This window comes from Eubalaena glacialis, chromosome 1 (assembly GCF_028564815.1).
Source record: "Eubalaena glacialis isolate mEubGla1 chromosome 1, mEubGla1.1.hap2.+ XY, whole genome shotgun sequence".
Lineage (NCBI taxonomy): Eukaryota > Metazoa > Chordata > Mammalia > Artiodactyla > Balaenidae > Eubalaena > Eubalaena glacialis.
The window spans coordinates 147,371,366-147,386,619 of NC_083716.1; the positions used below are offsets into that span (position 1 = coordinate 147,371,366).

Consider the following 15,254-nt stretch of genomic DNA (forward strand, 5'->3'; position numbering starts at 1 on the left):
AGTAAAGTCAAAGTTGAGTGGAGCTATATTTATAGGATGAGAACACCCCATCAATATCCCTTGACAGGTATCAGAGCCCCAGGAGTTCTGGGGCCGTCAGGGAGCCAGGCCATTGAGCTGGGACTGAGGCAGGGCTGAGGGGCTTTAGGCAGGAGAGGAAGGGCAGGACCCCGAGCTCCTCACACCAGCTGCACTCAGGACAGATCCCCTCCTAAATATATTTTACCCAATGGGCATTGCAAGGCTTCATTTGCTCAAGAGATATGGCTTCTAAATTGCAATTATTGTGGGAAAGATTTGGAGTCGATAGAAGTGGAGAGTTCAGTGTCAGGGCACCCGAGCAGTTTACCTTGAGAAAGATATTGACGCCAGGCTTTCATGATTTCATCTAGCAAAGCACAATATCAATAATATGCATATGGTTTTGGGAAGATAGTAGGTATTTCAAAAATGACAGCTGTTACTATTATTGCTATATTTATTCTAGGGACACACTATTCTTATTGGTGCCTGAAGCTTTCTTTGTGTGCTGAACCCCTGAGCCTTGCTGGATGTACTTGAACAGTAGCTTTGTCCATGTTCTCAAGCATGCAGAGGCAGGAAGGATCCCATTTCACATAATCAATTGTGAAGGGCTCCTGGGAACAGCTGTCTGTTCCTAGGTGCTAATCTAGGAGACTAAATTCCCTCAGCATTCACGGGCAGTTCGTTGCTTGTACAATGTGTGTTTTTATGTAATATCCATTTGTTTGTTCTCTTTTTCCTCCCTCCCCTCCCCTCCACCTTGGATTACAACCATTGACGGAGCCCTTTTTCTTCCCTTACATTTGTAGAGTGTTACAATGGAAGCCAGTGTGATATACTGGAAAGATCACTGGATTGGGCCTCTGGAAGGCAATTGTCAGTTCCATTTCTGCTCCAAATGACTGTGTGACCTTGAGCAAGTCCTTGAATTTGTCGGGACTTCATTTTCCTCCTCCAAAAACTGTGGGCTATAAGATTTCCTTCCCATTCCCACAATCTAGCTGGTTAGCAGGCTGTAGATTTGAGTAATCTGAAAAGACCCACTTTGTGTCCAGATGCAATGAAGTATATGAGGTTTGAGATGCCCTTTTAGGATTCAGAAGTTTTAGAAACCAGAAATATTGATAAATAGTTTTTAAAAGGTGGTTTTCTGTCTCTGTGGTGTTTGCATTAGCTGATTAGCCATTCAGATATATTTCTAATCTGCTCTGCTGTCAGCCTTCTTTTAATGGATGTTCTAGCCACTGGCAACTAATAATTTATAATCATAAATGATAAGTGACAGAGGCATCTGTCCACAATGATGAAATAGACTTAGAACATGCTGTTAGGTGTCAAACAAAACACAATCATGCAAAAAGAGCTTGGGATGTTAGCAGCAGTATGTATGCTTACTGGAAGTATAAATATTCAGTCCAGATACTCTGTGGTGGTCTTGAACTTGGAATCATGAACTGTCTTCAAAAGTGTATCTTTATAGTTACGAAAATATTGTTTGGTATCTCTTAACTGTTGCTGTTAAATTTTTCTGAAGATAATTGTTAGAACTCTTCAGCACACTTATTTTTCAGGCCATAAATATGTATCTTGAAAATAGTTTTAGTATTAATAAGGGATTTTTTTTGATTACTGTAAAAAGTGCAATGGAATTTTTTAAATGATATTCTTTTTGATGCGATAGTAAATGGGACAGTTTCCTTGATTTCTCTTTCTGATCTTTCACTGTTAGTGTATAGGAATGCAAGAGATTTCTGTTTATTAATTTTGTATTCTGCAACTTTACCAAATTCATTGATGAGCTCTAGTAGTTTTCTGGTAGCGTCTTTAGGGTTTTCTATGTATAGTATTATGTCATCTGCAAACAGTGGCAGTTTTACTTCTTCTTTTCCAATTTTTATTCCTTTTATTTCTTTTCCTTCTCTGATTGCCATGGCTAGGACTTTCACAATTATGTTGAATAATAGTGGCGAGAGCAGACATGCTTGTCTTGTTCCTCATCTTAGAGGAAATGGTTTCAGTTTTTCACCATTGAGAATGATGTTTGCTGTGGGTTTGTCATATATGGCCTTTATTATGTTGAGGTAGGTTCCCTCTATGCCCACTTTCTGGAAAGTTTTCATCATAAATGGGTGTTGAATTTTGTCAAAAGCTTTTTCTGCATCTACTGAGATGATCATATGGTTTTTATTCTTCAATTTGTTAATATGGTGTATCACATTGGTTGATTTGTGGATGTTGAAAAATCCTTGCATCCCTGGGATAAATCCCACTTGATCATGGTGTATGATCCTTTTAATGTGTTGTTGGATTCGGTTTGCTAGCTTTTTGTTGGGGATTTTTGCGTCTATGTTCATCAGTGACATTGGCCTGTAATTTTCTTTTTTTGTGATATCTTTGTCTGGTTTTGGTATCAGGGTGATGGTGGCCTCATAGAATGAGCTTGGGAGTGTTCCTTCCTCTACAATTTTTTGGAAGAGTTTCAGAAGGGTAGGTGTTAACTCTTCTCTAAATATTTGATAGAATTCGCCTGTGAAGCCATCTGGTCCTGGACTTTGGTTTGTTGGAAGATTTTTAATCACAGTTTCAATTTCAGTACTTGTGATTGGTCTGTTCATATTTTCCATTTCTTCCTGGTTCAGTCTTGGAAGGTTGTACCTTTCTAAGAATTTGTCCATTTCTTCTAGGTTGTCCATTTTTTTGGCATATAGTTGCCTGTAGTAGTCTCTTATGATCCTTTGTATTTCTGTGGTGTACATTGTAACTTCTTTTTCAATTCTAATTTTATTGATTTGAGTCCTCTGCCTTTTTTTCTTGATGAGTCTGGCTACAGGATTATCAATTTTATCTTCTCTAAGAGAACCAGCTTTTAGTTTCATTGATCTTTGCTATTGTTTTCTTTGTCTCTATTTCATTTATTTCTGCTCTTATCTTTATGATTTTCCTTCTACTAACTTTGGGTTTTGTTTGTTCTTAGTTCTCTAGTTGCTTTAGGTATAAGGTTAGGTTGTTTGAGATTTTTCTTGTTTCTTGAGGTAAGATTGTATTGCTTAAACTTCCCTCTTAGAACTGCTTTTACTGCATCCCACAGGTTTCGGATCGTCGTGTTTTCGTTGTCATTTGTCTCTAGGTATTTTTTGATTTCCTCTTTGATTTCTTCAGTGATCCGTTGGTTATTTAGTAACATATTGTTAAGCCTCCATGTGTTTGTTGTTTTTACAACAGAGGAATTAAAGAAGATGTGGTACATATATACAATGGAATATTACTCAGCCATGAAAAAGAATGAAATAATGCCATTTGCAGCAACATGGATGGACCTAGAGATTGTTATACTGAGTGAAGTATCTCAGACAGATAAAGACAAATATCATATGATATTGCTTATATGTGGAATCTAGAAAAAGGGTACAAATGAACTTATCTGCAAAACAGAGATAGACTTACAGATGTAGAAAACAAACTTACCAGGGGGTAAGGGGGGAAGAGGGATAAATTGGAAGATTGGGATTGACATATACACACTATTACATATAAAATAGATAACTAATAAGGACTTACCATATAGCACAGGGAACTCTGCTCAATACTCTGTAATAGCCTATATGGGAAAAGAATCTAAAAAAGAGTGGATATATGTATTTGTATAACTGATTCACTTTGCTGTACACCTGAAACTAACACAACATTATAAATCAACCATACTCCAATAAAATATTTTAAAAAATAAAATAAAAAAGAAATAAATAAAATGCATTAGGGTTTAAATTCCTTCCTATTAAAATTTTTTTTCTGTTTCTCCATTTTTTATGTTGTGTGTCTGTTTCTATCAGAGTCATAACTCACAAATGGATATATCTAATAAGCAGGTTTGCTCTGAGAGGTTAGAAAGTGTTGGGTGGTTTTATACATCCTCTGCTAGTGGACGTTATTAATTATCATGATAGATTTTGAAATGTAGACTCAGGAACTATCATCTCTTCTGACTTTCATCAGTGTACCTGCCTCCAGTGGTCCCTCTCAACTTCTGGTTTGCTGCTTTCTATCTAATGAGCTCTGGGAAACCAAATTAAGATTGTTAATAATGTGAACAAACTAAGTGTAGCTAGGCCTGAGGGAGCGTCCAGATGTCCTCTTCATGAACATGTTGGCATTATATTTAGTGCACAGTTCTCGTGACACGTGTTTAATGTCTCATTCATTTTTATATTCCCAGAGTCTAACACACTACTTATCAAGTAGCAGGTAAAGAATAATGGTTGTTTCACTGAATGAATGCTCGCTGGCTGCTTTTGTTTTCATCCCTTGGGTTCTTTGATGTATTTTCGAAAGTGTGATTTCCTAGATAATTGTCCACTGTGTAATGGAGATATTACTTTAATTCCTCCATGATCAGTGTGAAAGCTTTTTGAGATGTGAAAATTATGACAGAAATTTCAAGCCATTTCTTGGAGGTGAGTCATCTTACAAGTAGATCAGCGCTGTTTTATGTCACATTTTATAATGCTGAGGCTTCTGAGTGCTTTGGCATAGTAATTATCCACCAGTAATTTGTTTAGGGCTCTAACGCTCGGGTTTGTCATTCATGTCATTCCTCAGTACTCTTGCCCAAGTTAAATATAAAGCAATGTCAGGGTAATAAAAGCTGTGGTTGAAAAAAAAATGAACAATAAAACAAACATCTCTTCCTATTGCATGAATGGTATTAAATCAGGGTTGCTGCCTCAAACAGTGGCGAGTACTGTGTGAAAGCTCCTGGGAATATGTTTATTCCCCGTTCTCTGGAATACTCTTTTTTCTTTGTGGCAGGCTTCTTACTGATTACTACACCTAAAATTCAGGCATCCAACGAGCTGCCTTACCTGTGATGATTTAGTTCGGGTGATAACATTCATCTAAACTACTCCACTTAAGGATAACTTAATTAAGAGAATACAATTTGCCAGCACTTTTCTGCTTCTAGAGGAATAGTACACTAGAGCATTCACAGATTTGCACTTTCTGCAAAAACACAGGCAAAAAAAAGAGGAATCACACAGTTTTAAGGTGAATATAACCTGAGAATTCACCGATGCTACCCTTCCGTGTCCAAAATATTTACTAAACCAAAATGTTAACGTGTTAATTAAAACTGATGTGACTTTAAATACTTCACAGTTTATTCCAGAGTAGCTGTGCTTATCTCATAGAAAGGATAGTGAGTTGCACGTGGATGGTGTTTTTACATAATCTTTGTGCACATAAACAAGTATAAAATTACTATTCCTATTACACCATTGAAATGTTTTCAAGTGTTAATTTAAAGCCCCATTGCGTATATAACTAAACTTTTAATCCTTTAATTGTTCTAAATTTTGTTTTTCTTTTTTTTTGTTTTAAATTTTTATTTTATATTGGAGTATAGTTGATTTACAATGTTGTGTTAGTTTCAAGTGTACAGCAAAGGGATTCAGTTAGACATATACATATATCTATTCTTTTTCAGATTCTTTTCCCATATAGGTTATTACAGAGTATTGAGTAGAGTTCCCTGTGCTATACAGTAGTCCTTGTTGTTTATGTATTTTACATATAGTTGTATATGTTAATCCCAACCTCCTAATTTATTCCTCCCCCTACCCCCCTTACCCCTTTGGTAACCATAAGTTTGCTTTCTAAGTCTGTGAGTCTGTTTCTGTTTTGTAAATAAGTTCATTTGTATCATCTTTTAGATTCCACATATAATTGATATCATATGATATTTGTCTTTCTCTGTCTGACTTACTTCACTTAGTATGATAATCTCTAGGTCCATCTGTGTTGCTGCAAATGGCATTATTTCATTCTTTCTTATGGCTGAGTAGTATTCCATTGCATATATGTACCACATCTTCTTTATCCATTCATCTGTTGATGGACATTTAGGCTGTTTCCATGTCTTGGCTATTGTAAACAGTGCTGCAATGAACATTGGGGTGCATGTATCTTTTCGAAGTATGGATTTCTCCATATATATGCCCAGCAATGGGATTGCTGGATCATATATGGTAGCTCTGTTTTTAGTTTTTTAAGGAACCTTCAAACTCAAGATTGATTAAAGACCTAAATGTAAGACTGGATACTATAAAACTCTTAGAGGAAAACATAAGCTGAACACTTTTTAACATAAATCACAGCAATATCTTTTAGGGTCCATCTCCTAGAGCAATGAAAATTTTGTTTTATTTGTATTACTTGAGGCTTATTTCCAATTAAGTATAAAATGATTGCTGTTTACACATAGGTTTCTTATTTGTTTCTTTAGGTTATTTATCTCAGATATATATTCTGAATATAACCATATGTTTTATATATATGTCAAACTTAAAAGTGATGTTCTTTTTCTCCATGCAACTGCTCAAAATTTTAATTGGCTCTTCTATTTCTGAACTTGGACAAGGGATTTAAGATTTTTCAAACTGCAGGTCATATTTTATTACTTCAATATGCATGTTTTTTGAAATGGCAAAATCCCTCAGGGCTATGTGATTTTCACTAGTGAGTGTGTGTGTGTGTGTTTAAAGTTCATATCCAAGCACAACTGAATAAATCCTGGAACACATTTTCTCTCCATGCCTGAGAAATGCAAATTGTTATAGGTCAATTGCTGAGAGGTCTTGTCTGTATCTTGGACGTCTTGTTTGCAATTTGTTTTTCATTCATTCCAAGCATACCCAATTCACTTTACGTTTGCCTGTTATTCACATGTTTTTCAGTTGTCTGCAGAGTTCGCTTTAACATGCGGAAAAACTATTCTCCCTTGACTGTGCCTTCCTAAATGCACTGACTAATATTTATAAACACACATGTGTCTTACTATGCAAGAGCTGCTGCCCTAAATTTCTAGGGTCAAGAAGGGGAAATCATGGTGCACACACCACCTTGATGACTTGTTCTACTCATATCCAAAGGAATATTAACAAACAAATAGGAGAGATCATAGCTAAGCGAACAAACGGATCTGCCTTGTGATCATAGGATCACACATACCAATGTGCACCCTAGAAAAGACGCTTTTCAAATGCAGGCCAAGAGCCCATGCTTGGGGTCCCACAGATCTGGAGTCCCATTCTAGCCTAGCATGCACTAGCTGTGTAACCTTGGGTGTGCATTGTAACTTCTGAGTTTCATTTTCCACAACTGATAAAATGAGCAAACTAGCCCCACCTCATGGGATTGTTATAAGGAAGGAAGGAAGGAAGGAAGGGAGGCACCTGTGAAATCACCATTGGTGTACTATAAACCAGCTGGCTCTCTGTTTTAAAAAAAAAAAAAGCCTTGATGTGACTTGATTTGTAATGTGGTGTAAATACTCCCACCATGGCTGATTTTAAATCATGAATGATTTAACAACCACCTGGTAAAGTTCCTGAATATTTAACAGTCCCCTGGTAGCAGCCAAGCCCAGCACACCACTGCTAGCCTTTAACAAATGGTAGTAATTATTTCTTAATAGTTATGTTTTGTCTTCTATTGATCTAGAAAAAAATTTGGCTGTTTGGTGAAATTCTGTATAGATGGAGATATGAAAGCTGAGGGAAGAATAGTAATTTATACAGTTTAAAATATTAATGATTTCAAATAAAAAAGAGCTACCTTAACAATTTTGAAAGTAGGCAAAAACTTAGAAGAAGAATATTAATAATAAGAAAATGTGCTAATCAGATGTTTTAAAAGTAAGAATAAGGATCACTTTGTAAGATGTTCTAGACTGATTAAATTTAATGTTAGCTTTTCAAGATTGGTTAGAAGGGGCACCACGTTCTTGGTCTTATATTCTTTAATTTACGTGAACAAATCCTAAGTAGAGAGTTGCGTGTATTTGATACCTAAACAGAGAGAAACTGACAGCCTATATTTTAAAACCCAGTGCTTTACAAAAAAGCTTTGTTTTCATTTTAACCAATAACTGTTTTGTATCATTCAAGACTGATTTTATTTTATTTTTTTAATTGAAGTATAGTTGATTTACAGTGTGTTAGTTTCAGGTGTACAGCAAAGTGGTTCATTTATATATATATATATATAAACTGAATATATATTCTTTATATACATATTCTTTTTCCGATTCTTTTCCCTTATAGATTATTATAAAATATTGAGCACAGTGCCCCGTGCTGTACAGTCGGTCCTTATTGGTTATCTATTTTATATATAGTAGTGTGTATATGTTAATCCCAAACTCCTAGATAAGTCAAGACTGATTTTAGATTTTTAAATTTTGCTGCAGCCATGTATTTTTTGAAATAGTCCTTTACTGAGTAACCTGGTTTTGTTTTTGGTAATAATAAACATTTGCATGCATGGTCTGAGATTCTGGACAAGGAATGGCATACTGGACCTGAAACTGCTCCAGAACATCTAGACATGTGGAGCCTGCAAATAGCTGTCATGTAACAATGAACATCTCATTTTGCAGAGTACTAAACTGTGGGTGATTGAAGAGGAAATCATCAGAATTAAGGATGGTTGATTGTATCATCCTGTGCTGAAAGCTGCACTTTCCATGTACACTTACTGTACCCTGAGCAGGCAGTGCTGGGATAACTCACCTAGGGAAGAGTGTGGGCAAACCCAAGGGCATTTTGGTGACTATAGGCTGACTTAATCCAGTAAAACTCCTCTGTCCATTTCATCAAGAGGAGACTCTAGCGCGGGGGCACTGAAGGGAGACAAATCATCGGCACTGTACCTAACATGGTATTGCCTAGAACAGCAGGTTTGCACACCCAGAACAGGGCTGGGAGGAAGAACCAGGAGGACTGTGTACATTAGAACCCCAAAACCGTTGTCCTGCTGAAGTGAGAGATCCTCATTGCAGCATGTGGCCGCAAGTGCAAATACCTGTTTCTCTGGGGAGGCACGTCTCTTCCTAAATGCACGTGCCTGTGTACACATTTATTGCTCCTAGAAATGTACTGGATGTGCATGAAAATACATTCCAGGAAGTAATTAAGTGGCATTTGGGGTTTGATCAGATTTGGGGAAGGAAAGAAAGACCACCTTCTTTCTCTCGCCTGTGTAAATTAAAATGTTTCTTGGGGTGTGAAATGCCTTTATGATGATCACAAACCTATTAAAGGGGTAAACGTAACATGGTTAAGCTGATACACTTTTTTTAGGCTCATATTACATTTTTAAGTAAAGCAAAAGGGAGGAAACTTTTTTTTTTTTCCATTGACAGAAAATGTGATTACTTGCTGTCCTCGTGGAAAGATAGATGATCAGCCTTCTGGATGAGGCCAGCTGGTATGTCTATAGATTAGATGCAAAAAAAGATCAGTGGGTAGCTCTTTCATCTGTCCATTTTTTGAACCCTCTCTCACAAAACTAATTCATTAATGAAAAGATTTGGCATATTACAAGCTAACATGGGAAGCTTTACCCAACAGGTATATTTCAAGGATTGTCGGGGCAGAATTTCCAGAGACAATTCGGTACTGCTGCTTCTTTTATTAACTTACCTTCCCCCCACACCCCGCCCCCCCCCCCGTATCAGATTTTTCTTTTTCACGCAATTCACTCTGCAAGCAAAAACCAGAACAGAGGAGAGCTATTTAGAAAATGAAAATATATTTAGGATGCTTTGCAAGCTATTTTTAAAAATGTATTTCTCTTCTGAGTTACTTAAGGTGTGAGCTGAAGGATTGGAAACATGAAAAATCCTAGTTTATTAAAATCCTGGATTTAGGGCTTTTCTTTTAGATGAAACTCTGCCTAACGAGAAAGTATTAATATTGAGTGAGGTATATAGGCTTTGGAACATAATAATTATAACGAGACCAATCATTTATTAAATGTGTATTGTCTTAAAAAAAAAAAGTGTATTGTCTACTTCCCATCACATTATGTCACTGATCCTCAGAACATCTTTACACGTCAGTGCTTTTATTATCTTCTCCCTTATGTAGGAAACTAAGGCTTAGAAAGTTGAAGTAATTCATCCAAGTTGATACTGCTGTAAGAGATGGATTGGGATTTCAAGAAGGGCCAACTGATGTAGAATCCACATTTTTAGCCACTCAATTATATTTTTCATCATAATTTCACACTGGTTGTGTCAGGAGGTGTGCAGATTCACCCGTTTTTGTGTGGATGGTGGTGTGGAATCTTGGAGTAACTGACACCCTTGTCTTTCTGCCTGCAGGCCCCTGGGGAAGGTGTACAGGAGACTGTGGGCCAGGAGGAATCCAGAGTCGTGCCCTTTGGTGTTTCCATTTTGAAGGGTGGACGAGTCACCTGTCTAACTGTGATGAGAACAATAGGCCTCCGAAGGAAAGAAGCTGCTTCCGAGTCTGTGACTGGCACAGAGACCTCTTCCAGTGGGAGGTTTCTGACTGGCACCACTGTGTGCTTGTTCCTCCCGCCCTGGGGCAAGCCAGACCTCGGGCTACAGAGTGCGTGACAGCCCAGCATGGGCTGCAGCACCGGACGGTGCGTTGTGTTCAGAAGCTGAACAGAACCGTGGCTGTGAATGAGATATGTGAACACTTTGCCCCTCAGCCCCCCACGGAACAAGCTTGTCTCATCCCTTGCCCGCGGGATTGCGTGGTCTCTGAGTTCTCACAGTGGTCCAGGTGTAGCAAGGGATGTGGGAAGCAGTTACAGCATAGAACTCGCTCAGCCATTGCCCCCCCTCTCTATGGAGGGTTGCAGTGTCCCAACCTGACTGAGTCAAGAGCCTGTGATGCTCCCATTTCCTGTCCTCTTGGGGCAGAGGAATATATGTTTAGCCTTAAAGTTGGACCGTGGAGTAAATGTCGACTGCCTCTTCTCAAAGAACTTAACCTAAGTGGAAGAACCGTTCTGGATTTTAACTCTGATTCGAAGGAGCTGGTCACCTTTAGACATCAAAGTTACAAGGCACATCACCATTCCAAGTCCTGCGACATAGAGATAGGTTATCAAACCCGCCAGGTTTGGTGTACAAGAAGTGACGGAAAAAATGCTATGTTAAGGTAGGAGGCCTTCAGTGTTTATATCTTTGATTCACTTAAATATTTTACAGTGTAATTTTATAAGATTTCTTTATGATTTTCGACAACAGGAAAATTGTAATCAGGTTTGCGATTTGAGTCTTTACAAGTTTCATTTGAGAAGTTTTCAGTTTCAAGTGTATTTTAGAGTCTAGGCCAGCAATGCTCTGAACTCTGGTGTAATTAGTGTAGTAGTGCAACCATATAGGATAAGTCATCTATTTTCACATATCTATTTTATCAATATGTCAGTTAAAAAAATAGATCTTGTGCCCTAACTATCCATCAACAAATGAATTGATAAAGAAGGTGTGGTATGTATATATATAATGGAATATAGCTCAGCCATAAAAAAGAATGAAATTCTGCCATTTGTAGCAATGTGGATGGATTCAGAGGGCATTATGCTAAATGAGATAAGTCAGACAAAAACAAATACCATATGATATCACTTATATGTGGAATCTAAAAGATACAACAAACTAGTGAATAAAACAAAAAAGAAGCAGACATATACATATCGAAGGCAGGCTAGTGGTTACCAGTGGGGGAGAAGGAAGGGGTAGGGGCAATATAGGGGTAGGGGAAAAACGGGGTTATTATGGGATTATATGAAATCATATGTGTAAAATTTTTGAAAATTGTAAAGCACTATAGAATTTAAAGAATCTTTCATTCCATAAAAAATTGGTCTTTTGTTACTACAGTAATAAAAGACTAAACCATTTATTATAATGATAAAAATTCAAGTTCACTCTCAAATTTAAGATATAAATTATGTAAATATTTATTGTTCTTCATGTTTACGTTTTTTTAAATTGTTTTTGGTTTGTTTACTTTGTTTCAATGATTAAGCAGGTTCTTTTACATCTGAATTGTAGATATTTCATAGTAGTGCTAATACCAATAAGTTAATCCAAGAATGTTTTCTTTGGCATTGATTTGATAAAAATATTAACTTGCACAGCAATAATTAGAATTATAAACCTATAGAGGGAATGGACTAAAACTTTTACAAACAATAGTTTAGGCTTCAAAATTATTTGTAATTGTTTTACTTTACATGGTCGTATCTTGATGTAAATCATAGAAATATGTTAAAAGTAGTATCTGTTTACTTTTCTCCTGGAAGGTCTTAAATGAAATCACTGATATATTACCAAATTTATTCCAAATTAAGATGCCTTTCAGTAGTACTGGAATTACCAAACGATGAAATACTCATTGCTAGAATTAATCATTAGCATCAGTTACTGTTTTCTTAGGATCCACAACTGGCTCAAAGGACTACCTCTGCTATTTCAGAACAAAGTAATGTGATGATTGTTGGTTTTTTTTTTTCCCATTCGACTTCACAAATGAGCATATTTTATCTTTGATGCTTCTTTCTGATTTATGCGATGTAACTTGGCAAGTCCATCGAAGAGTGATTTTCTGCCTTTCATTGACTGCCTCTGTGAAGCCCCAAAGATTAAGCAGATAATTTGGATGATTATTGTTTGAATACGTATGTGTGATTCTGTACAAACATTGTTTCTTAATATCCTATATTGGATATTACACAGAATGTTTTCAGTCTATAGTTTACTTGTTTTTTTTACCATGTTCTATTTTTTATCAACAAATTAATAGACTTTATTTTTTAGAGTGATTTTAGATTTACAGAAAAATTGAACAGCAGATCTAGAGCTCCCATGTGTCTCCTCATCACTCCCTCTCCACACATACACAGTTTCATACACACATCTTGCATTAGTACAAGTTGTGTAATACATTTGATACAATGGATGAGCCAATACTGATACATTACTGTAGCCCATAGTTTACATTAGAGTTCATGTTTTGTGTTGTACATTCAGTGGGTTTCGACAAATGTATAATGGCATGTATCCACCTGTACTATATCATACACAATAGTTTCACTGCCCTAAGAATCTCCTGTGCTGCCTCTACTGATCCCACCTTTCCTCTCCCCAAACCCCTGGAAACCAATGATCATTTTACTGTCACTTCCAAGTTTCAGCAATTATAAATAAAGCTGCTGTAAACATTCAGGTGCAAATTTTTATGTGAATGTAATTTTCAACTGATTTGCCTAAATACCAGTGGGCACTATTCCTGGATATTATGATAAATTTATGTTCAGTTTTGTAAGAAATTCCAAAGTGTCTTCAAAAGTGGCTTTATCATGAGAATTCCTTCTGCTTCACCCCCTGGCCAACATTTGGTGTTATCAGTGTTTTGGATTTTAGCTATTTTAATAGGTGTGTAGTAGTACCTTGTTTTAATTTGCAGTTCCTTAATAACATATGATGTTTAGCATCTTTTTATAGGCTTATTTTCCATCTTTCTGTCTTCCTTGGTGAGGTGTCTATTCAGATCTTTTGTCTATTTTTTTTTGATTTTTTTTTTATTATTGAATTTAGAGTTCTTTATATATTTTGGATACTAGTCCTTAATCAGATATGTATTTCAAAAATATTTTCTTCTAGTCTTTGACCTGTCTTTTCATTCTCTTAACAGTGTCTTTCACAGAGAAGTAGTTTTTTAACTACTAGAGCTAATCAATGAATTTGGTAAGGTAGCAGGATACAAAATTAATGCACAGAAATCTCTTGCATTCCTATACACTAATGATGAAAAATCTGAAAGTGAAATTAAGAAAACACTCCCATTTACCATTGCAACAAAAAGAATAAAATATCTAGGAATAAACCTACCTAAGGAGACAAAAGACCTGTATGCAGAAAATTATAAGACACTGATGAAAGAAATTAAAGATGATACAAATAGATGGAGAGATATACCATGTTCTTGGATTGGAAGAATCAACATTGTGAAAATGACTCTACTACCCAAAGCAATCTACAGATTCAGTGCAATCCCTATCAAACTACCACTGGCATTTTTCACTGAACTAGAACAAAAAATTTCGCAATTTGTATGGAAACACAAAAGACCCCGAATAGCCAAAGCAATCTTGAGAAAGAAAAACGGAGCTGGAGGAATCAGGCTCCCTGACTTCAGACTATACTACAAAGCTACAGTAATCAAGACAGTATGGTACTGGCACAAAAACAGAAATATAGCTCAATGGAACAGGATAGAAAGCCCAGAGATAAACCCACGCACATATGGTCACCTTATCTTTGATAAAGGAGGCAAGAATATACAGTGGGGAAAAGACAGCCTCTTCAATAAGTGGTGCTGGGAAAACTGGACAGCTACATGTAAAAGAATGAAATTAGAACACTCCCTAACACCATACACAAAAATAAACTCAAAATGGATTAAAGACCTAAATGTAAGGCCAGACACCATCAAACTCTTAGAGGAAAACATAGGCAGAACACTTTATGACATCAATCACAGCAAGATCCTTTTTGACCCACCTCCTAGAGAAATGGAAATTAAAAACAAAAATAAACAAATGGGACCTAATGAAACGTAAAAGCTTTTGCACAGCAAAGGAAACCATAAATAAGATGAAAAGACAACCCTCAGAATGGGAGAAAATATTTGCAAATGAAGCAACTGGTAAAGGATTAATCTCCAAAACATACAAGCAGCTCATGCAGATCAATATCAAAAAAACAAACAACCCAATCCAAAAATGGGCAGAAGACCTAAATAGACATTTCTCCAAAGAGGATATACAGATTGCCAACAAACACATGAAAGAATGCTCAACATCATTAATCATTAGAGAAATGCAAATCAAAACTACAATGAGATATCATCTCACACCGGTCAGAATGGCCATCATCAAAAAATCTACAAACAATAAATGCTGGAGAGGGTGTGGAGAAAAGGGAACCCTCTTGCACTGTTGGTGAGAATGTAAATTGATACAGCCACTATGGAGAACAGTATGGAGGTTCCTTAAAAAACTAAAAATAGAACTACCATATGACCCAGCAATCCCACTACTGGGCATATACCCTGAGAAAACCATAATTCAAAAAGAGTCATGTACCACAATGTTCATTGCAGCTCTATTTACAATAGCCAGAACATGGAAGCAATGTAAGTGTCCATCAACAGATGAATGGATAAAGATGTGGCACATATATACAACGGAATATTACTCAGCCATAAAAAGGAATGAAACTGAGTTATTTGTAGTGAGGTGGATGGACCTAGAGACTGTCATGCAGAGTGAAGTAAGTCAGAAAGAGAAAAAAAATACCATATGCTAACACATATATATGGAATCTAAAAAAAGGAAAAAAAATGGTC

The 15,254-nt window shown here is 36.5% G+C and overlaps 1 protein-coding gene across 1 annotated transcript in view; it reads left to right on the forward strand.

Annotated features, from left to right (window-relative positions):
- THSD7B (thrombospondin type 1 domain containing 7B) overlaps window positions 1–15,254 on the forward strand; it is a 787,061-nt gene that overhangs the window by 180,349 nt on the left and 591,458 nt on the right. The window contains exon 2 of the mRNA XM_061199619.1: window positions 10,187–10,997. Within this exon, the coding sequence (XP_061055602.1) occupies window positions 10,187–10,997 (811 nt within the window). The remainder of the gene's footprint in view (window positions 1–10,186; window positions 10,998–15,254) is intronic.